The sequence below is a fragment of the Nerophis lumbriciformis genome, linkage group LG14 (assembly GCF_033978685.3).
Source record: "Nerophis lumbriciformis linkage group LG14, RoL_Nlum_v2.1, whole genome shotgun sequence".
NCBI lineage: Eukaryota > Metazoa > Chordata > Actinopteri > Syngnathiformes > Syngnathidae > Nerophis > Nerophis lumbriciformis.
In genome coordinates, this window is record NC_084561.2 from 42,481,876 (window position 1) to 42,506,710 (window position 24,835).

At 39.6% G+C, this 24,835-nt stretch overlaps 1 protein-coding gene across 3 annotated transcripts in view; it reads right to left on the reverse strand.

Annotated features, from left to right (window-relative positions):
- LOC133616353 (ankyrin repeat and MYND domain-containing protein 1-like) overlaps positions 1-24,835 on the reverse strand; it is a 51,133-nt gene that overhangs the window by 14,876 nt on the left and 11,422 nt on the right. For 2 of the 3 annotated variants that reach the window (XM_061975508.2, XM_061975506.2), the window contains exons 4-11: positions 20,828-21,069; positions 20,522-20,738; positions 15,151-15,309; positions 12,975-13,238; positions 12,672-12,868; positions 12,424-12,595; positions 6,073-6,219; positions 5,892-5,996 (exon numbers count right to left, since the gene is read on the reverse strand). In XM_061975508.2, coding sequence (XP_061831492.2) covers positions 5,892-5,996; positions 6,073-6,219; positions 12,424-12,595; positions 12,672-12,868; positions 12,975-13,238; positions 15,151-15,309; positions 20,522-20,738; positions 20,828-21,069 — 1,503 coding nt within the window. The remainder of the gene's footprint in view (positions 1-5,891; positions 5,997-6,072; positions 6,220-12,423; positions 12,596-12,671; positions 12,869-12,974; positions 13,239-15,150; positions 15,310-20,521; positions 20,739-20,827; positions 21,070-24,835) is intronic. The other variant, XM_061975507.2, reaches the window with a different exon arrangement.

Below are 24,835 nucleotides of genomic sequence, written 5' to 3' on the forward strand. Positions count from 1 at the left end.
TGTCATGGCTGTCTTGAGTTTCCAATCATTTCTACAACTCTTATTTTGTTGTGATGTAGTGATTGGAGCACATACTTGTTGCTCACAAAAAACATTCATGAAGTTTGCTTCTTTTATGAATTTATTATGGGTCTGACAACAGAACTTTCCTCCAGGAAGTCTTATCTAAAAATGGAGCTGTTTGGCCACAATACCCAGCAATATGTTCGGAGGAGAAAAGGTGAGGCTTTTAATCCCAGGAACACCATCCCTACCGTCAAGCATGGTGGTAGTATTATGCTCTGGGCCTGTTTGGCTGCCAATGGAACTGGTGCTTTACAGAGAGTAAATGGGACAATGAAAAAGGAGGATTAGCTCCAAATTGTTCAGGACAAGCTAAAATCATCAGCCCGGAAGTTGGGTCTTGGGCGCAGTTGGGTGTTCCAACAGGACTGGACTGGACTCTCACACTATTATGTTAGATCCACTATGGACTGGACTCTCACTATTATGTTAGATCCACTATGGACTGGACTCTCACACTATTATGTTAGATTCACTATGGACTGGACTCTCACTATTATGTTAGATCCACTATGGACTGGACTCTCACATTATTATGTTAGATCCACTATGGACTGGACTCTCACTATTATGTTAGATCCACTATGGACTGGACTCTCATATTATTATGTTAGATCCACTATGGACTGGACTCTCACATTATTATGTTAGATCCACTATGGACTGGACTCTCACTATTATGTTAGATCCACTATGGACTGGACTCTCACACTATTATGTTAGATCCACTATGGACTGGACTCTCACTATTATGTTAGATCCACTATGGACTGGACTCTCACACTATTATGTTAGATCCACTGTGGACTGGACTCTCACATTATTATGTTAGATCCACTATGGACTGGACTCTCACTATTATGTTAGATCCACTATGGACTGGACTCTCACTATTATGTTAGATCCACTATGGACTGGACTCTCACTATTATATTAGATCCACTATGGACTGGACTCTCACACTATTATGTTAGATCCACTATGGACTGGACTCTCACTATTATGTTAGATCCACTATGGACTGGACTCTCACACTATTATGTTAGATCCACTGTGGACTGGACTCTCACACTATTATGTTAGATCCACTATGGACTGGACTCTCATATTATTATGTTAGATCCACTATGGACTAGACTCTCACTATTATGTTAGATCCACTATGGACTGGACTCTCATATTATTATGTTAGATCCACTATGGACTGGACTCTCACATTATTATGTTATATCCACTATGGACTGGACTCTCACACTATTATGTTAGATCCACTATGGACTGGACTCTCACTATTATGTTAGATCCACTATGGACTGGACTCTCACTATTATGTTAGATCCACTATGGACTGGACTCTCACACTATTATGTTAGATCCACTATGGACTGGACTCTCACTATTATGTTAGATCCAGTATGAACTGGACTCTCACACTATTATGTTAGATGCACTATGGACTGGACTCTCATATTATTATGTTAGATCCACTATGGACTGGACTCTCACATTATTATGTTAGATCCACTATGGACTGGACTCTCACACTATTATGTTAGATCCACTATGAACTGGACTCTCACATTATTATGTTAGATCCACGATGGACTGGACTCTCACTATTATGTTAGATCCACTATGGACTGGACTCTCACACTATTATGTTAGATCCACTGTGGACTGGACTCTCACACTATTATGTTAGATCCACTATGGACTGGACTCTCATATTATTATGTTAGATCCACTATGGAGTGGACTCTCACATTATTATGTTAGATCCACTATGGACTGGACTCTCACTATTATGTTAGATCCACTATGGACTGGACTCTCATATTATTATGTTAGATCCACTATGGACTGGACTCTCACATTATTATGTTAGATCCACTATGGACTGGACTCTCACTATTATGTTAGATCCACTATGGACTGGACTCTCACACTATTATGTTAGATCCACTGTGGACTGGACTCTCATATTATTATGTTAGATCCACTATGGACTGGACTCTCATATTATTATGTTACATCCACTATGGACTGGACTCTCACATTATTATGTTAGATCCACTATGGACTGGACTCTCACTATTATGTTAGATCCACTATGGACTGGACTGTCATATTATTATGTTAGATCCACTATGGACTGGACTCTCACACTATTATGTTAGATCCACTATGGACTGGACTCTCACACTATTATGTTAGATCCACTATGGACTGGACTCTCACTATTATGTTAGATCCACTATGGACTGGACTCTTACTATTATGTTAGATCCACTATGGACTGGACTCTCATATTATTATGTTAGATCCACTATGGACTGGACTCTCTCACTATTATGTTAGATCCACTATGTGGAGCAGAGACGGCGTCCACAAAGTACATCCGAAATGAAAATGACAATCAACAATGTCTCCAAAAAGAAAGACCGCGTCCGCAAAAACTTAACTGGCTACAAAGTAAACAAAAACAGAATGCTGGACGACAGCAAAAACTTGCGGCGTGTGGAGCAGAGACGGCGTCCACAAAGTACATCCGAAATGAAAATGACAAATCAACAATGTCTCCACAAAGAAAAACCGCGTCCGCAAAAACTTAACTGGCTACAAAGTAAACAAAAACAGAATGCTGGACGACAGCAAAAACTTGCGGCGTGTGGAGCAGAGACGGCGTCCACAAAGTACATCCGAAATGAAAATTACAAATCAACAATGTCTCCACAAAGAAAGACTATGTCTGCAAAAACTTAACTGGCTACAAAGTAAACAAAAACAGAATGCTGGACGACAGCAAAAACTTGCAGCGTGTGAAGCAGAGACGGCGTCCACAAAGTACATCCGAAATGAAAATGACAAATCAACAATGTCTCCACAAAGAAAGACCGCGTCCGCAAAAACTTAACTGGCTACGAAGTAAACAAAAACAGAATGCTGGACGACAGCAAAAACTTGCGGCGTGTGGAGCAGAGACGGCGTCCACAAAGTACATCCGAAATGAAAATGACAAATCAACAATGTCTCCACAAAGAAAGACCGCGTCCGCACAACTTAAATAATCTTGATTGCCAAAACAAAGCAGGTGCGGGGAATAGCGCTCAAAAGAAGACATGAAACTGCTACAGGAAAATACCAACAAAAGAGAAAAAGCCACCAAAATAGGAGCGCAAGACAAGAACTAAAACACTACACACGGAAAAAACACCAAAAAATTCTAAATAAGTCAGGGTGTGATGTGACAGGTGGTGACAGTACACCTACTTTGAGACAAGAGCTATAGTGATGCATACCTGCCAACTTTTGAAATCAGAAAAACCTAGTAGCCAGGGTCCAGGGGCCGCAGGCCCCGGTAGGTCCAGGACAAAGTCCTGGTGGGGGGTTCAGGTTCGCACCCCGACGCAAAATGATTAATAGCATTCAGACAGGTTAAAATGTTGCTAAAACCATCACTTTTCTATCAGTCACAGTGACTTTTCAAAACAAAAATATTACAGCAAAAATCATATGGGTTGATTGACATGTTTATTCTGTAAGCTAACTTCAATAGTTTGAAATTATTTTGACAGTTAATGCCAGTTATCCTGTCAACCTTTCACAAGACTTCAATTTGTTAATTGAAAGTATAAACCGTATAAACACTTTTTACAGTAAACAAATGGTAAAACAGTACTAAACAATTCCATAAAAAAAAAAAATTGGTGTCATTATTAACTTTCTGTCCAAGCTTGTATAATCTACTGCCTTGTTCAATTGTAAAAAATATTCTGTGCCTAAAATTCACATTTCTATCACAATTATCATACTGTAAACATGGTAAGCTAACTTCATTAAAATTAATAGTCCTGTCAATAGCATGGAATTACAATTCAAATGAAGTTTTTTTGTAAGCCTTTCAAAAGAATTCAAAATGTGAAAAATGAATGAAAATTAATTTAAGCCATCAGACACTTGAAAAGTGGCACATCACATCTCTAATGTAATCATTTGAACTTTTCAACAGAAATAGCACTGCAAAAATATTAAGGACATACTTCTGTATTTTGGTAGTTATGCTGTCAACATTTAACAAGATTTCTTCAACTTGGACTTGAAAGCATAAATAGTATCAACACTTTTAACAGTATAACAGTACTAAACAATTCCAATAGATAACATTGGTGTCATTACCTTTTTGTGGCTAAAATCCGAAAAACGTTGAAAGTTTTCCACTTGTATCGCTAGCAACGGCATTAGACTTGTGTTTTTTTGTCCCAACGTGGTCTTTTACATCGCTAATTCCTCCGTGTCCGATCGAAAAATCTTGTCTGCACAAGGTGCAATTCGCGTAGTTTTCACCCTTTTTGGAACGGATAATTATTCCCGGATAGGCTTTTGAATATTCTTCACGGAATGACTGCAGTTTTCTTTTCGGTTTAAGACTCGTTTGCGATTTTTCTCCGGCTGATTCCATGATCGTTCGCTCGTTTGGAAACAATGGCAACTGGTGCCTCGTGCTTGGCAGCGGTGCTATAAATAGCCTCGCGCATGGCATTCGGAATGGCTCGATAGGAAGTTACGGGAAGCAGTGTCGATTGTTATTGTTGTTACGCGATTTCGTGAATAAAACTTTTTTTTTTAAATATTTTTTTTTAATTAATGAAAAACCGTATTTTTTATCACTGCAACCCTAACCCGGAATAGGTTGATGAAAACCGTACTAATTACGGGAAAACCGGAGTAGTTGGCAGGTATGGTGATGCATAGTTGGTTATGGTTCAAAGTCATACCCAACAATTGCAAGAACAACTTTTTACTGTCAATATCGACTACTGAGTTTCATTTTATAATGATTTCTGCTGGTGGTGTGCCTATGGATATTTTCAACGAAAAAAAATGTGCCTTGTCTCAAAAAAGGTTGAAAAACGCTGGTCTCATGTGTCAAAAGTGGTGCTTAGAACCAGCAGAACCAACACTGTGAGCTTGTTATTATCTCGATTCCACCTAAAGCAGGGGTCGGCAACCCAAAATGTTGAAAGAGCCATATTGGAACAAAAATACAAAAACAAATCTGTCTGGAGTCGCAAAAAATGAAAAGCCATATTACATACAGATAGTGTGTCATGAGATATAAATTGAATTAAGAGGACTTAAAGGAAACTAAACAACCTCAAATATAGCTACAAATGAGGCATAATGATGCAATATGTACATATAGCTAGCCTAAATAGCATGTTAGCATCGATTAGCTTGCAGTCATGCAGTGACCAAATATGTCTGATTAGCACTCCACACAAGTCAATAACATCAACAAAACTCACCTTTCATGCACAACCTTAAAAGTTTGGTGGACAAAATGAGACAGAAAAAGAAGTGGCATAAAACACGTCCTAGAAAGTTATACACGTAAACAAACTACGGTGAGTTCAAGGACCGCCAAAATTAGTAGGACAAAACGGCGCTCGCCAAATACTCGAATCAGTGAAGCGTGTTTAATATAAACAGTGTGCTTTGTAACAATTGGGGAGGTTTGTGTCATGTTTGTCCTCCTACAGAAACCATATTAAAACAAAAAATAGATTTTTTTCCCCCCTCATCTTTTTCCATTTTTCATACATTTCTGAAAAAGCTCCAGAGAGCCACTAGGGCGGCGCTAAAGAGCCGCATGCGGCTCTAGAGCCGCGGGTTGCCGACCCCTGACCTAAAGTCATTTAACATCTTTAAAAGCGCCGTCCCGGTACTGTGACTAACAAATAGTTTATTAATATTAAACTTTATAATTCAGTTTATTACCGAATAAAACCAGTGAAAGTAATATTTTCCCATGTATTTGCCTTACTCACATAATGGTCAGTGACTCTCTGGCAGGCTATGTGCAAAGCTGTTTGCCCTCCTTCTTTAGGAAGAGGCTTCTCACTCCTACAGGACTGTCTTGTCATCGATGAAAGCTATAAAAGAATGCAATCAAATATTTTACTTGACCAATATACAATACAAAAAAAAATAAATGCAAGATATCCACACCGTATCAAGTTCATAGACGTCGTCTTGGTTGCATGCCAGTGCATCTGGCTTAGTTAAAGGGTTTCTTTGCAGCAACAGTTTTGTGATTCTTGGACCCTCTGGACCTGGCACTGCTGCAGCCACATGCAGAGGATAGAAGCCTTTCCACTACAAGCAAATGGAATGATCAGATGGTAATATCAGAAGTCAATGTCTTAGTGATGAGTGTGGTATTTTCTTTCAAATGTTCAGTCGTCCCTCGCTGTGTCGCGCTTCAAATATTGCAGCTTTACATCGCAGATTAAAAAAAAAAAAGGTTAAAACTTTTAAAAAACATATTCCATGTTTCATATCGCGGATGATACAACAGTGTTTTGTTCAGGAGAGAACACACAGAAGATAATACAAATCAGTGACGTGCGAGGCCTCACCTGCCATCATGGAAAGACAAAATGTAAAAAGAAAAAAAATTAATTAAATTGTTATATGTATTCAGTGATTATACTATAAAGTTATTTTCCATTTAACTTCACCAGTTTTAGATTATTTTTATTCAAAATCGCTGAATTTTCACATTTGCAGTTCAAATACTGAGAAGAGACGGTGCGGTGATCAGCAGCCAGTCGAGGCACTTCACTCAGTGCCTCAACATGGATTGCGGACTCGGCTAACTGCTGGCCTGCTGTGCAGTGAGACTGTATTGCTATATGAATTATATTATACATTTCCATAGTTTAGTTAGCTGAGGTATATAATGTACAGTGTATTTTGTCAACAACTGTATGTGTGTAAAGTATTTCTTGTGCTGAGCAATCATAAAACTGCTGCGAAGACGCACTGTGTGAGGCTCGCAGTAATCCCGCCTCCTGGTGCCGGTTAATGCACCCCCGCCGCAGAATGCACCCCCCGACAGGAGCGCCACACCAAACAAAGCCCACACCCAAACCCTCCACATGCAAGACCGAATCCACCCAAAAAAAGTCACTTAACAAGAAACCAAAAAGTGCAAAAACAACAATGCTCGCGCCGGAGGAGCCGTGAACGACTGCAGGGACACAACATTAGGTACACCTGCAGACTGCAGCATGGATTTCATATTTAATTCATTCACAACTCCTCCAACACGAACACCACTGTTCCCGCACTTATAACGTTTTTTTAATTAAATGTGCTTTTTTGTGTGCTACAGTTTGTATGTGTAAAGTTAAAATTAAGTTAAAGTACCAATGATTGTCACACTAGGTGTGGTGAAATTTGTCCTCTGCATTTGACCCATCCCCTTGGGGAGGTGAGGGGAGCAGTGGGCAGCAGCGGCACTGCGCCCGGGAATAATTGTTGGTGATTTAACCCCCAATTCCAAGCCTTGATGCTGAGTGCCAAGCATGGAAGAAAGCTGGTATGAGCTTTTAAACATAACCCGTTAACTGCTGCCAATCAAATGGTGAATAAGATACTCTTTAGGGTTCATATGTTTGTAAATCTGACTGTGATGAAGTCAGTGCCTCACCAGCCATCAACCTCACCGCACGTCACTGATACAAACAATAACGGAAGAAATGAACAAATTAAAAAGATGGTTTGACAAAAACAGACTATCTTTGAATCTCAGTAAAACTAAAATAATGCTATTTGGTAACAGTAGAAGAGAAAGTCAAACACAAATACAAATAGACGGAATAGAAATTGAAAGAGTACCGGTAAATGAAACTACATTTCTAGGTATAATGATTGATGATAAATTGAACTGGAAAAAATCATGTATAAAATATACAACATAAAGTAGCAAGAAACACGTCAATAATGAATAAAGCAAAACATGTTCTAGACCAGGGGTGCTCACACTTTTTCTGCAGGCGAGCTACTTTTCAATTGATCAAGTCGTGGGGATCTACCTCATTCATATATATAATTTATATTTACTTATTTATGAAATATATGTTTTTGTTAATAAGTTAAAGGTGTTTAATGATAATGCATGCATGTTTAACACATAGTTAATATTGTTAATAAATTAAAGGTGTTTAATGATAATACAAGAATGTTTAATACATATAGTTAATATTGTTAATACATTAAAGGTGTTTAAAGATAATACAAGCATGTTTAATACATATAGTTAATATTGTTAACAAGTTAAAGGTGTTTAAAGATAATGCAAGCATGTTTAACACATATAGTTAATATTGTTAACAAGTTAAAGGTGTTTAATGATAATACAAGCATGTTTAATACATATAGTTAATATTATTAATAAGTTAAAGGTGTTTAAAGATAATACAAGCATGTTTAACACTTATAGTTAATATTGTTAACAAGTTAAAGGTGTTTAATGATAATGCAAGCATGTTTAACACATATAGTTAATATTGTTAAAAAATTAAAGGTGTTTAATGATAATACAAGTATGTTTAATACATATAGTTAATATTGTTAACAAGTTAAAGGTATTTAAAGATAATGCAAGCATGTTTAACACATATAGTTAATATTGTTAACAAGTTAAAGGTGTTTAATGATAATACAAGCATGTTTAATACATATAGTTAATATTATTAATAAGTTAAAGGTGTTTAAAGATAATACAAGCATGTTTAACACTTATAGTTAATATTGTTAACAAGTTAAAGGTGTTTAAAGATAATACAAGCATGTTAAATGCTTTAAAATGTAATATCGGAAATTATCGGTATCGGTTTCAAAAAGTAAAATTTATGACTTTTTAAAACGCCGCTGTGTACACGGACGTAGGGAGAAGTACAGAGCGCCAATAAACCTTAAAGGCACTGCCTTTGCGTGCCGGCCCAATCACATAATCTCTACGGCTTTTCACACACACAAGTGAATGCATACTTGGTCAACAGCCATACAGGTCACACTGAGGGTGGCCGTATAAACAACTTTAACACTGTTACAAATATGCGCCACACTGTGAACCCACACCAAACAAGAATGACAAACACATTTCGGGAGAACAACCGCACCGTGACACAACATAAACACAACAGAACGAATACCCAGAACCCCTTGCAGCACTAACTCTTCCGGGACGCTACAATATACACCCCCGCTACCCCCTTATAAAACCCCGCCCACCTCAACCTCCTCATGCTCTCTCAGGGAGAGCATGTCCCAAATTCCAAGCTGCTGTTTTGAGGCATGTTAAAAAAACTTATGCACTTTGTGACTTCAATAATAAATATGGCAGTGCCATGTTGGCATTTTTTTCCATAACTTGAGTTGATTTATTTTGGAAAACCTCGTTACATTGTTTAATGCATCCAGCGGGGCATCACAACAAAATTAGGCATAATAATGTGTTAATTCCACGACTGTATATATCGGTTGATATCGGTATCGGCAGAGGTGGGTAGAGTAGCCAGAAATTGTACTCAAGTAAGAGTACTGTTACTTTAGAGATTTATTACTCAAGTCAAAGTAAGGAGTAGTCACCCAAATATTTACTTGAGTAAAAGTAAAAAGTATGTTGTGAAAAAACTACTCAAGTACTGAGTAACTGATGAGTAACATACACACTCATATCATATATATATATATATATATATATATATATATATATATATATATATATATATATATATATACATACATATACATTGATATATACAGTATATAATTTATATGTATTTATTTTGCTGTTTTTGTTTACATGTTAAAGGTGTTTTAATGAATATACATGCATGTTTAACATATAGATTCCTTTCTTTCATGAAGACAAGAATATAAGTTGGTGTATTACCTGATTCTGATGACTTGCATTGATTGGAATCAGACAGTAGTGATGATAACGTCCACGTTTTCAAATGGAGGAGAAGAAAAGTTCCTCCTTTCTGCCTAATACCACATGAAAGTGGTTGGTTTTTGGCTTCTTATTTGTCCAGCTTCCATATTCGTTTTTATACACTTTACAAGAAATATATAGGCGTCAAACTCCTTAGCTTGCTAGCTTGTTTGGCTTTCGGAGACTCTTGTTTTGAAAGCGCAGGCGCGCTGGAGCGGCACTTTTATTGTGAAGACAGGAACGTCCTCATGTGCGGTCAGTCTTTAGGCTTTTGACGGGATGTCCGGTTGAAATAAAAAAGTATCTTTTTTCCTTCACACTTTTGATTGATTGGTTGATTGGAACTTTTATTATTAGATTGCACAGTACAGTACATATTCCGTACAATTGACCACTAAATGGTAACACCCCAATACGTTTTTCAACTTGTTTAAGTCAGGTCATGTGACCGCATGGCTCTGTTTGATTGGTCCAACGTCACCAGTGACTGCATCTGATTGGTGGAACGAAGTGAAACGTCACCAGTAAGGCAGGCACTTTGAAGGTCTGTCTGACAGACCACAACAAACAAAGCGTGCATTAACAGATCGATAAAAATTAGTAGCGAGCTGAATGTAGATAAAAGTAGCGGAGTAAAAGTAGCGTTCCTTCTCTATAAATATACTTAAGTAAAAGTAAAAGTATGTTGCATTAAAACTACTCTTAGAAGTACAATTTATCCCAAAAGTTACTCAAGTAGATGTAACGGAGTAAATGTAGCGCGTTACTACCCACCTCTGGGTATCGGTAATTAAGAGTTGGACAATATCGGATATCAGCAAAAAAAACATTATCGGACATCTCTAGTGAAGACTTTCCAAATTTTTATCATTTGTGTGTCAATGACAATACCTGAACTTTTGTCGGTTTTTACCATGAATTGATTAACGTGGATTGACTTAAACAAGTAGAAAAACTTATTGGGGTGATACCATTTAGTGGTCAATTGTACAGAATATGTACTGTACTGTGCAATCTACTAAAAAAGTTTCAATCAATCAATCAATTGTCTTACTTATATGACCTCAATGTACAACAATAACAAACAAATATTAAAGCTGCAAGCAGCGTTGTTCGGGCCCGCGTATTTGGCAGGTGCTAGTCCTAAGTGTCCCAATACTTTTGTCTACTTGTAGTCTGAAGTGTCCCAAGACTTTTGTCTAGTGTACCTACCTTGTCTGCATTGTGTGGGCACGTTGGTGCTTCCTGCTTTTGAGCAGCCATCTTAAAAAAACAGCACCGCAGGAGCATCAGTGCAGCGGGTCTTTGAAGGGTCATAAAATCAAAACCGGAGCAGGTATTACAAATCCCATCTATACTTTTAATCACAAGGGTTGTATCACTCACCTGTGTTAGTTTGAAGGCGAAACGACAAACGCGCTCAGAGGAGATAGATTTTGAAGAAAGGTGACCGGTTTGTACAAAAATTTTGTTTTGAAGGGGGAATAACAAACATCCTGTTGATTTTTGCTGGGGGTTGTCAATTTATGAAATGTAGGTCTAAGTGAGACCTACATAGAGGTTTTTGTTTCATGTCTCTCCGACCTTCCCAGTGGGAGTTACAGGCAGTTTTGTAATGTTTTTCTTCCCAGGAGCAGTTTTTTATCAGTTTTATTCAAAAATTGCTGTAGAGCACAATTTTTGGATTTGGGGTTAGGTTTTTTCATTAGATCACAGTTATAGCCAGTCCTGATGTGTGTGTTCAGTTCGGTGAGTTTTGAAGCATGTTAAGGGGGTCAAAATACAGCTCAAAGAGAAAAAAGTGACTGTTTTTAGTACTTTTTTGTATTGAAGGGGGAATTGCCAACTTCCTGTTGATTTTAGCCCGAAGACATACAATTATGAGAACTAGGTCTAAGTCAGACCTACATAGAGGTTTTTGTTTCATGTCTCTCCGACCTTCCTAGTGGGAGTTACAGGCAGTCTGTTTTTTTTTTTCCTAGGGGGCGCTAGAGCGCAATTTTGATTTTTGGGGTTCGGTTTTTTTAAAAAAAGGTAATTTTCGCAGGTCCTGATGTGTGGGTCAAATATGGTGAGTTTTGAAGCATGTTAAGTGGGTCAAATTACAGTTTGTTGTGGCGGCGGAAGAATAAAGAATAATAATAAAACGGACGAATAACAATAGGTCCTTATGTCCCATTGCATAAGGACTCCCTGTGGGAGTCCTTTTGCAATGGGCCATGGCGGGCCCTAATAAGAAAGAAAAAACGATCGAATAACAATAGGTCCTTATGTCCCATTGCATAAGGACTCCCTGTGGGAGTCCTTTTGCAATGGGCCGTGCGGGCCCTAATAATAAAACCTTAGAAGAACAATAGGTCCTTATGTCCCATTGCATAAGGACTCCCTGTGGGAGTCCTTTTGCAATGGGCCGTGCGGGCCCTAATAATAAAACCTTAGAAGAACAATAGGTCCTTATGTCCCATTGCATAAGGACTCCCTGTGGGAGTCCTTTTGCAATGGGCCATGGCGGGCCCTAATAATATTTGTGAAAGTAAACACATTTTAAAGATGGGAGATTGCTGGAAGGCCACCTTTGGTGAGAGAGAGATATCCGTCCGCGCTCCACCGAGTAGAAGCTTCTTGACAGTCTCAGTATCTGCTGCCATGATGGCCAAAAAGAGGACAGGTAAGGGCACTCTGCATACATTAGGGTCAGCTCCCTGATCCAAAAGCAGATTCATGGTGGTCAAACGGACACGGTGCCTGAAATGCATTTTTATGAATACACAAAAAGGCAAAAAACAGAAAATACATGGAAAGCGGAACTGGTGTGGCTTACATAAACTTCATAGAAGCCATTTTCCGTACAGTCTCCTGAGTAGCACAGCGCTGATTAAAGCCGGTGTGACTCAGAGCTTCAGCTGCATGCTGCAAAACTTCCTCCGTGACTTCTATGTGGAAGCTGTACACGGAACTGGTAGAGGCAAATGAATGTGCTGGAGTCAGGTTCTGGTTACTACCTTGCTGCAAAGAAAGCTATAAGTAAAACAGCATATAGGTATGGAAATCAACGCACAGGTTGTGGCTAGAAGAATAGACAATTGCAGCATTTAGGTTATGTTAATTAGTTATTGCTCTGTACCTCAACATTTCCGGATGAATATTTTTTCCACTTCACAGTACCGAGTATGAAGTCGTCATCCTTCACCTGAATGGACAATTCGGAAAGCTGCATTTGTTCTTCTTCGCTTTCGTCGTCATCCTTATCACTCCCTTCAGCCTCAGAAAAATCTGTTATTATCTGATCTGCGTCTTCTTCCGATTTGCTGTCCTCACTTGTGGTTCTTACTTGTCTTTTTAATCGCTTAGTGTAAGTGAAGTATATAGGGGAATCCACCGGGCTGATCTGATGAGACAGTGGTAAACAACAACAACAATCAGTACAAGACTGATTTGAGTGTTGTGACTACTTTCTAAAGGCTTAGTGGCCACATGCGTGGACAGCACCTTTTAGCTCTTATTTCCAAAATTGTGTACACTACTGAATTGGGTCTTATGGCCACTTATGTGGACACTTATACTGCCATCTGGTGGTGTCAGAAGAGTGTAACATACAATGGAATTTGAAAAAAAAAAAAGTGTAAAAATAAGAATTAGCATGTCACTAAACATGAAGTACACGTTTGTGTACTTATGGACTAAGTGCATCATATCAAAAGATGATTCTTAGTTTTTATTCTAATTAGGGTCCAATAAGCCCAAATAGCAAAGAGAAAAAAAAAAAAAAAGCATGTAAACAAACAGCTTGGGCCTTAAGAGGTTAAATTAGGTCGTCGCCTATGGGCATAATTGAATGAATGGGGTTTTAATATGAAAATCGTAAGTGAAGACAGCCCTACTGTGCTGTCCTTCATTTTGTATGTACTGTGATAAGGTCAATTATAGACATCCCTTTTCTATTGGGAATGTTAAGTGTAACTGATTTTTGATCAATTTTTTGCCTTGTCTTTGGTTTCTTTGACGTGATTTTCACACTGCCATGCTATAGCACACAGTCAGATGTGTGCCTATTAGAGATGCGCGGTTTGCGGACACAACCGCGGAGTCCGCGGATAATCCGCGGGTCGGGCGGGTGACATGACGAAAAAAATAGATTTTAAATAGATCGGGCGGTTGGCGGTTGAACCAATTCGGAAATATATATACCGTATTTTCCGCACTATTAGCCGCACCTAAAAACCACAAATTTACTCAAAAGCTGACAGTGCGGCTTATAACCCGGTGCGCTTTATATATGGATTAATATTAAGATTCATTTTCATAAAGTTTAGGTCTCGCAACTACGGTAAACAGCCGCCATCTTTTTTCCCCGTAGAAGAGGAAGTGCTTCTTCTTCTACGCAAGCAACCGCCAAGGTAAGCACCCGCCCCCATAGAACAGGAAGCGCTTCTTCTTCTACTGTAAGCAACCACCCGCCCCCGTAGAAGAAGAAGAAGCGCGCGGATATTACGTTTCATTTCCTTTGTGTGTTTACATCTGTAAAGACCACAATATGGCTCCTACTAAGCGACAGGTTTCCGGTTCATGAAAAGACGCAATCTCTCCATCCGCACACGGACTACTATTTCACAGCAACTGCCTAAAGACTTTCAAGAAAAGCTGGCTACTTTCCGTGCATATTGTAAAAACAAGATAGCTGAAAAAAAGATCCGGCCAGAGAACATTATCAACATGGACGAGGTTCCACTGACTTTTGATATTCCTGTGAACCGCACTGTGGATACAACGGGAGCACGTACGGTGAATATTCGCACCACAGGGAATGAGAAGTCATCCTTCACTGTGGTTCTAGCTTGCCATGCTAATGGCCAGAAACTTCCACCCATGGTGATATTCAAAAGGAAGACCTTGCCAAAAGAGACCTTTCCAGCCGGCGTCATCATAAAAGCTAACTCGAAGGGATGGATGGATGAAGAAAAGATGAGCGAGTGGTTAAGGTAAGTTTACGCGAAGAGGCCGGGTGGCTTTTTTCACGCAGCTCCGTCCATGTAGATATACGACTCCATGCGCGCCCACATCACGCTGGTTTTTAATATATTATTAAAGTTTGACTGACCTATCCGACTGGTTTTTTGACATTCCTTTAGCGCAGTTAGATGCGGCTTATAACACGGGGCGTCTTATAGGTGGACAAAGTTTTGAAATATGCCGTTCATTGAAGGCGCGGCTTTTAACCCAGGGCGGCTTATGGTGCGGAAAATACGGTAATGTTTATGAGCGTACTCTATTGAAAGAAAACACAGAAGGGAGAGTCTTACCTGAGCTTTGGGTGTAAGTCCGGCAAGCGTGCAAAGAGACTGAATGGGATAGTAGAGAACGTGACATACAGCTAAGGCCGACATCCCCTCGTTATTTAGCTTGTCAATGTCGGCACCCATGTCTAACAACAGCTGGACTACATCGTTGTGGCAGTTTACCTGAAAAACAACATGACAAACTTAGTCCATCGGCACATGACAACAAATAACAATCCAAGTTTAAATAACCATTCCTGAGCAGGGGCGTAGCACCAAATTGTACACAAAACTCCTGAGGGGTCGCAATCTCACCCTAAATTCAACTTTGCCTCACCCTACATACAAACACTTAGTATGTTTACATGAACTAAATTACTAATTACTGCATGGATTTGGTTAAAAAATCTTTTTAAAAACACATGTAAAAAATGGTATTAACAAATCTGTAACATATACAACTTAGAAACAATTTAGTGTAGTTTTATTAAAATGTTTGAATTTTTACAAAAAGTCAACAAATATATGTTGTATACATATTCTGGCCAAATGTATTGGCCAGAATATGAATTTGAATAATCATCTATCTGTGTTGGCCAGGGTGTACCCCGCCTACCGCCCCAATGCAGCTGAGATAGGCTCCAGCACCCCCCGCCACCCCAAAAGGGACTAGCGGCAGAAAATGGATGGATTTAACCTGTCATTATTTACTTTAAAACCTGTGAAGTTTTTAAAGATTAGCTTTTCCATGTAGGATTATCATCAGTGGATAATATTTATAATACATTATTATTATTATTATTATGATTATTATTAGTCACCAGGGGGTTAAGTCTCCCCCTGTCTTTAACACATAATAACGCCCTTGTTTCAGACTTTAATTCAGAATGTTTGAATGGACCAGAGTTATTTGCAATGAGCTGCAAAACTTAAACATAACTTTGACCAAAAATCCCACAACAAGATTTTGTTTTTCCTAGAGATGTCCGATAATGGCTTTTTTGCCGATATCCGATATTCCGATATAATTACCGATTCCGATATCAACCGATACCGATATATACAGTCGTGGAATTAACACATTATTATGCCTAATTTTGTTGTGATGCCCCGCTGGATGCATTAAACAATGTAACAAGGTTTTCCAAAATAAATCACCTCAAGTTATGGAAAAAAAGTGCCAACATGGCACTGCCATATTTATTATTGAAGTCACAAAGTGCATTATTTTTTTTAACATGCCTCAAAACAGCAGCTTGGAATTTGGGACATGCTCTCCCTGAGAGAGCATGAGGAGGTTGAGGTGGACGGGGTTGGGGGGGCGGGGTTGAGGTGGTAGCAGGGGGTGTATATTGTAGCGTCCCGAAAGAGTTAGTGCTGCAAGGGGTTCTGGGTATTTGTTCTGTTGTGTTACGGTGCGGATGTTCTCCCAAAATGTGTTTGTCATTCTTGTTTGGTGTGGGTTCACAGTGTGGCGCATATTTGTAACAGTGTTAAAGTTGTTTATACGGCCACCCTCAGTGTGACCTGCATGGCTATTGACCAAGTATGCTTGCATTCACTTGTGTGTGTGTGTGTGTGTGTTTGTGTGTGTGCTTGAAATTAACGTTATCAATAAACCAGTTAAAAGATCATACAACGTGTCAGCATTCCTTGACATCTTCGAGTATAGACCATTGTTAAACCCGTCCAACGCTTCATTATTATGAGACTGGACCGGCACGCTGTTTATATGGAGGAAAAGCGGACGCCTGGACAGCATGCGGCTGTTAAGGGGTAAAGGTTTCAGGTGAGAGAGGACGCTAAAGGCAGTGCCTTTAAAGGCCTACTGAAAGCCACTACTACCGACCACGCAGTCTGATAGTTTATATATCAATGATGAAATCTTAACATTGCAACACATGCCAATACGGCCGGGTTAGCTTACTAAAGTGCAATTTTAAATTTCGCGCGAAATATCCTGCTGAAAACGTCTCGGTATGATGACGCCTGCGCGTGACGTCACGGATTGTAGAGGACATTTTGGGACAGCATGGTGGCCAGCTATTAAGTCGTCTTTCATCGCAAAATTCCACAGTATTCTGGACATCTGTGTTGGTGAATCTTTTGCAATTTGTTCAATGAACAATGGAGACAGCAAAGAACAAAAGCTGTAGGTGGGAAGCGGTGTATTGCGGCAGGTGTTGTGCCGGATAACGCACCCCCGCCGTAGAATGCAACCCCTGACTGTTGTGCCGGATAACACAGCCGGTGTTTCATTGTTTACATTCCCGGAAGATGACAGTCAAGCTTTACCATTGGCCTGTGGAGAACTGGGACAACAGAGACTCTTACCAGGAAGACTTTGAGTTGGATGCGCAGACACGGTACCGTGAGTACGCATGCAGCTGCGGCTTCCAAACATTTGATCGTTTGCCCGTACGTGCGTGAACGGTACTTTGGGCTGTGGGATTGAGTGTGTTGTGCAGGTGTTTGAGTTGTATTGGCGGGTTATATGGACGGGAGGGGGGAGGTGTTTGTTATGCGGGATTAATTTGTGGCATATTAAATATAAGCCTGGTTGTGTTGTGGCTAATAGAGTATATATATGTCTTGTGTTTATTTACTGTTTTAGTCATTCCCAGCTGAATATCAGGTCCCACCCGCCTCTCACAGCATCTTCCCTATCTGAATCGCTCCCACTGCCCTCTAGTCCTTCACTCTCACTTTCCTCATCCACAAATCTTTCATCCTCGCTCAAATTAACGGGGAAATCGTGGCTTTCTCGGTCCGAATCGCTCTCGCTGCTGGTGGCCATGATTGTAAACAATGTGCAGATGTGAGGAGCTCCACAACCTGTGACGTCACGCTACTCGTCTGCTACTTCCGGTACAGGCAAGGCTTTTTTATCAGCGACCAAAAGTTGCGAACTTTATCGTCGATGTTCTCTACTAAATCCTTTCAGCAAAAATATGGCAATATCGCGAAATGATCAAGTATGACACATAGAATGGACCTGCTATCCCCGTTTAAACAAGAAAATCGCATTTCAGTTGGTCTTTAAGGCACGCCCCCAACATAGTTGTCCGGGTGGTAATCGGGAGAAATTCGGGAGAATGGTTGCCCCGGGAGATTTTTGGGAGAGGCACTGAAATTCGGGAGTCTCCCGGGAAAATCGTGAGGGTTGGCAAGTATGCTTTTGATAGTGGGTGTAGATTGTTCGTTCTTAATTTGATTCAAGCAACCTTTGACCTTCTACGGCAGGGGTGCTCACACTTTTTCTGCAGGCGAGCTACTTTTCCATTGATCAAGTCGTGGGGATCTACCTCATTCATATAATATAATTACTTATTTATGAAATATATGTTTTTGTTAACAAGTTAAAGGTGTTTAATGATAATGCAAGCATGTTTAACACATATAGTTAATATTGTTAATACATTAAAGGTGTTTAATGATAATACAAGTATGTTTAATACATATAGTTAATATTGTTAACAAGTTAAAGGTGTTTAAAGATAATACAAGCATGTTTAACACATATAGTTAATATTGTTAACAAGTTAAAGGTGGTTAAAAATAATACAAGCATCTTTAACACAAATAGTTAATATTGTTAACAACTTAAAGGTGGTTAAAGATAAAACAAGCATGTTTAACACATAGTTAATATTGTTAACAACTTAAAGGTGGTTAAAGATAATACAAGCATGTTTAACACATATAGATTATTTTCTTTCATGAAGACAAGAATATAAGTTGGTGTATTACCTGATTGTGATGACTTGCATTGATTGGAATCAGACAGTGGTGATGATAACGTCCGCATTTTCGAATGGAGGAGAAAAAAAGTCCTCCTTTCTGTCCAATACCACATGAAAGTGGTTGGTTTTTGGCATCTTATTTGTCCAGCTTCCGTACTCCTTTGTATACACTTTACAAGAAATACATTGTCGGCAAACTCCGTAGCTTGCTAGCTTGTGCACGCCAGCTTTCTGAGACTCTTATTTTGTTAGCGCAGGCAGGATGAAGCAGAGCTTTTATTGTGCAGTCGGTCTTTGGAGTTTTGACGACAGGTACGGCGCCAGAGTCTGTTGAAATAAAGTGTTTCTCGCCTTCCAGTCGGTAATTTTAATGAGCTGGCAGCAGCCAGCGTCATCTCAGAAGACCCTCGGGTGCCGTGGATGTCAATCAAGTGACGAAAGTGACGTCATAGTGAAGATTTATGATCGCTCATTTTTAGGACTATTTTTTTAATGCCTGGCTGGTGATCGACTGACACACCCTCCGAGATCGACCGGTAGATCGCGATCGACGTAATGACCCTGTTCTACGGTTATATTTCTTTTATAATTAACATTCATGATTTCAATTTATCCATAACATTTTTTCAAACTTTACAAAAGCCCAGCCCCCCTAACCCACCGCACCCCAACATCCTCACTTATCCCTCCACTTTGACGCTCCTGTTCATGAGTAAACAAAATAGGTTCATAGTAGAGATGCGCGGTTTGCGGACACAACCGCGGAGTCCGCGGATTATCCGCGGGTCGGGCGGTTGAAATTAAAAAAAATTAGATATTATCCGCGGGTCGGGTCGGGCGGTTGAAATTAAAAAAAATTAGATTTTAAATAGATTCAGGCGGGTGGCAGTTAAACCAATTGGGAAATATATATACATAGTTAAATGTTGTTACCCACATACGAAAAACAAGCAGGCACCTGCAGCATATGCCACAACAGAAGAAGAAAAAAAAAAGAGATGGCAACGCCGGCAGCAAACGTGGTACGCGACAAACTAAAAAAGGGAATACTAAAGACCAGGGGAAAAAAAGGCCAGAAAAGTTCAGCGTGGACTCGTTTTTATGAGGTTGTAAATCAGGATGAGAGTAATGCTGGCTACGTGATTTGCAAGAGCTGCGACGCTGTTTATGTCTACGACAGTCACAAAACCGGGACATCTAACATGGTGCATCACATTTGTGCAAAACCCCGAACCTCCACAAACACCCTGAGCATGAGCAGTTTCGTCCGCCGTGATCCCAGAAGAGTGCCACAGGATGTTAAAACAAGATAGAACGCAGCTGCCTGCAGCAGTTTGAGTGGCGCCAGCGCGCTTGGAGGTGCGCTCAGCGCGGCTCCCAGATGATTGCGCACTGGTGTGCGTCTGGGCCGTGACAGCGTGATACGCATTGAATGTCTCTGCTGCATTGGATCAGTCTCCTTTCTTTAACAGGCAAAAGCTTTATAACCTCACTAATGCCTTGCATCGTCTATATTAGATATATAACAACGGGCGGGTGCGGTTTTGATTAAATGTTAGTTCGGGTGGATGCGGATGGTTGACGACTTTTGTGATGCGGTTGCGGATGAAATAATTGCCTATCCGCGCATCTCTAGTTCATAGTGTTTTTACCGTGGCAGCTATCAGTGCAGTGTGTCCCTGGAAATCTGCCACATCAGGGTGAATAATGCCATCAGTAAGAATCTTCATAACAGCCTGTCGTTCTCCTCTGGTAGCCTGGTGGATCAACAGCTCGGACGCCACTTCCAAGGCTCCTTTCGGTCCAAAACGGTCCCTTTCTAATGAAAGAATTGCTGAAACATTCCAGTCTAAATGTTCAGCCTGTTGTCTTGAGAGAAACACAACAAATATAAATATTCCAACACACTACTATATTGTTTTTCAAATCTTTCCCAACTTTATTTAGATTTATCTGACCTGTGTTTGTGAATGTGCAACAGCATTCGGGCTCGTGTGGACAGATCAGCATGTGGGTCTCGTTTGTAGCCTTGGTACTCGTGCTCATCCGGCTCCCACAGCTTTCCATAAAAATGTTGGTCAAACTCTCTTCTGCGCCCTGGGGGCAATGGTAGGTGGTCACCATTTATAGAATACCTCTCAATATCCGGGGAGAGGGCAATATCTTTGTCTTCAAGCAGCCAGCCTTCTTCTGTTTCTATCTGCGGACATGAAGGATATAGACAAGCTTGAATGGTAACATTGAAAGATATTTATTGGAATGAGTTCAATGCTGTCCCACATTTGAACATCTACAGGTAAAAGCCAGTAAATTAGAATATTTTGAAAAACTTGATTTATTTCAGTAATTGCATTCAAAAGGTGTAACTTGTACATTATATTTATTCATTGCACACAGACTGATGCATTCAAATGTTTATTTCATTTAATTTTGATGATTTGAAGTGGCAACAAATGAAAATTCAAAATTCCGTGTGTCACAAAATTAGAGGATCCACGTTGCCTGAAGTCTAGTGTAAAGTTTCCACCATCAGTGATGGTTTGGGGTGCCATGTCATCTGCTGGTGTCGGTCCACTCTGTTTCCTGAGATCCAGGGTCAACGCAGCCGTCTACCAGCAAGTTTTAGAGCACTTCATGCTTCCTGCTGCTGACCTGCTCTATGGAGATGGAGATTTCAAGTTCCAACAGGACTTGGCGCCTGCACACAGCGCAAAATCTACCCGTGCCTGGTTTACGGACCATGGTATTTCTGTTCTAAATTGGCCCGCCAACTCCCCTGACCTTAGCCCCATAGAAAATCTGTGGGGTATTGTGAAAAGGAAGATGCAGAATGCCAGACCCAAAAACGCAGAAGAGTTGAAGGCCACTATCAGAGCAACCTGGGCTCTCATAACACCTGAGCAGTGCCAGAAACTCATCGACTCCATGCCACGCCGCATTAACGCAGTAATTGAGGCAAAAGGAGCTCCAACCAAGTATTGAGTATTGTACATGCTCATATTTTTCATTTTCATACTTTTCAGTTGGCCAACATTTCTAAAAATCCCTTTTTTGTATTAGCCTTAAGTAATATTCTAATTTTGTGACACACGGAATTTTGGATTTTCATTTGTTGCCACTTCAAATCATCAAAATTAAATGAAATAAACATTTGAATGCATCAGTCTGTGTGCAATGAATAAATATAATGTACAAGTTACACCTTTTGAATGCAATTACTGAAATAAATCAAGTTTTTCAAAATATTCTAATTTACTGGCTTTTACCTGTATAATCGGCGGGCCAGCTTTAGTGTTACTTTGATATCGCCTCAAGGGCCAAGTGAAATTACATTAAATTTGGCCTGCGGGCCAGAGTTTGACACCCATGTGATGTAGTGATTGGAGCACATACTTGTTGGTCACAAAACACATTCATGAAGTTTGCTTCTTTTATGAATTTATTATGGGTCTACTGAAAATGTGAGCAAATGTGCTGGGTCAAAAGTATACAAACAGCAATGTTAATATTTGCTTACATGTCCCTTGGCAAGTTTACCTGCAATAAGGCGCTTTTGGTAGCCATCCACAAGCTTCTGCTTGAATTTTTGTTTAAGTCAGGACTTTGGGAAGGCCATTCTAAAACCTTCATTCTAGCCTGATTTAGCCATTCCTTTACCACTTTTGACGTGTGTTTGGGGTAGGGGTGTAACGGTACACAAAAATGTTGGTTTGGTACGTACCTCAGTTTAGAGGTCACGGTCCGGTTCATTTTGGGTACAGTAAGAAAACAACAAAATATACATTTTTTTGGTTATTTATTTACCAAATTTGCAAAATCTTCCACCAAAAATATTGTTCTTAGTGTAATATTTGATGTGAAGTAATGGGAACCTTGGATAGGTCAATAATTCATAATAACATTGATTTTGATTCAATATTATGTTTTGAGCAATGAAAGTTTCAAAGAAAAAAGAACAGCTTTGTTTTATTAGTCAACATTGCAACTTTTTCTAAATTACATTTCACCTTTAAGCTTTTTTATTTCACTTTTGTTATGTTTTTGTTTATTTTAATAGTATTTTTAGAATGTGCCGTGGGCCTTTAAAACATTAGCTGTGGGCCGCAAATGGCACACTTTTGACACCCCTGCTATAGATAATAAAAAATTAAATGTGATAAATCTATGGATAAAAAGAAGAGCCTGGCGACGCATGCGCGTTTATCATAACTCTCTCTCTCTCTCTGTCTCTGCCCCTCCCTCACCAATGCTGCTGTTTGTTTTGTTTTTAACCCCTTCTTAACCCTGAACGTACATTGAAAATACTAACTCAAAATGCCGGACATTTGAGGCATTTAAGAAACTCCGCCCTGACAGCTCCGCAAAAGAGGACATGTCCGGTGAAAAGAGGACGTATGGTAAGTCTATCCTAGCCTGTTAGCTGCTAGCATGCTGTGTGTTGTGCCTCGGTGTGCATTGTTTACACAACGTGCGGTACGCTACCTAATATGTCCATGGGGAAACTCGTACGGTACACCTCCGAACCCAACCGAAACCCCAGGACCAAAAGGGTTCAATACAAATACACGTACCGTTACACCCCTGGTTTGGGGTCATTGTCAGAATCAGAATAGTTTTTATTGCCATTGTTAGAGAACGGGTTCACAAACTAGGAATTTTTCTTGTTGCAATCGTGCAACATAAAACACATATAACACAGAATAGGTATGTGGAGGTTGCCCTCTAGTGCGGTGTTTTTCAACCACTGTGCCGTGACCACTGTGAGATACAGTCTGGTGTGCCGTGGGAGATGATGTAATTTCACCTAATTGTGTTAAAAATATTTTTTGAAAACCGGTAATTATAATCTGCAAATGCGCCGTTGTTGAGTGTTGGTGCTGTCTAGAGCTTGTCAGAGTAACCGTGTAATACTCTTCCATATCAGTAAGTGGCAGCAGGTAGCTAATTGCTTTGTAGATGTTTGTCATGATCACAATATGCAGACGACAGCGGGAGGCAGAGTGCAGGTAAAAAGGTATCTAACGCTTAAACCAAAAATAAACAAAAGGCGAGTGCTGCTAAGACATACTTGCCAACCCTCCCGAATTTTCCGGGAGACTCCCGAAATTCAGCGCCTCTCCCGAAAAACTCCCGGGACAAATATTCTCCCGATTTTCAGCCGGAGCTGGAGGCCACGCCCCCTCCAGCTCCATGCGGACCTGAGTGAGGACAGCCTTTTTTCATGACGGGAGGACAACAGGGTGACAAGAACTAGATCATCCAGACTAGAGATAAATTGTATTATTATGTTTATCTTACCTAAAAATAAATATATTTATTAATTTTTTTAAAAATTAAAAAAATACATATTTACTATATTTTGCTAAAAACATCAAAATTAATTGTATTTTTCTTTGTATTTTTTCCTGACTCCTTATTACATCCAGCCATAGAATTATACATTAAAATAAACATATTTGAAATAATTGATTTTGAATTATCATAATAATTCATTTAAAATGACCATATTTAATTATTAAAATAATTGCTTGTTTATCAACAACTTTAGCATTTTATTCATTACATTTTGAAGCTCTCAGAAGCCAAGTTATGTTATATTCCTTAATATTTATTTATGCAAGTTTGAAGTATCAATTATCTAAACACAGTTTTGTTTGCATGATTTCAGGATGTATATATATATATATATATATATATATATATATATATATGTATGAAATACTTGACTTGGTGAATTCTAGCTGTAAATATACTCCTCCCCTCTTAACCGCACCCCCAACCACACCCCGCTCCACCCCCGACCATGCCCCCACCCCCCACCTCCCGAAATCGGAGGTCTCAAGGTTGGCAAGTATGTGCTAAGAAAAGCCATTGAAGCTTAGGCATGGCTATGCAAAATGAAACTAAAACTGAACTGGTTGCAAAGTAAACAAAAACAGAATGCTGGACGACAGCAAAGACTTACT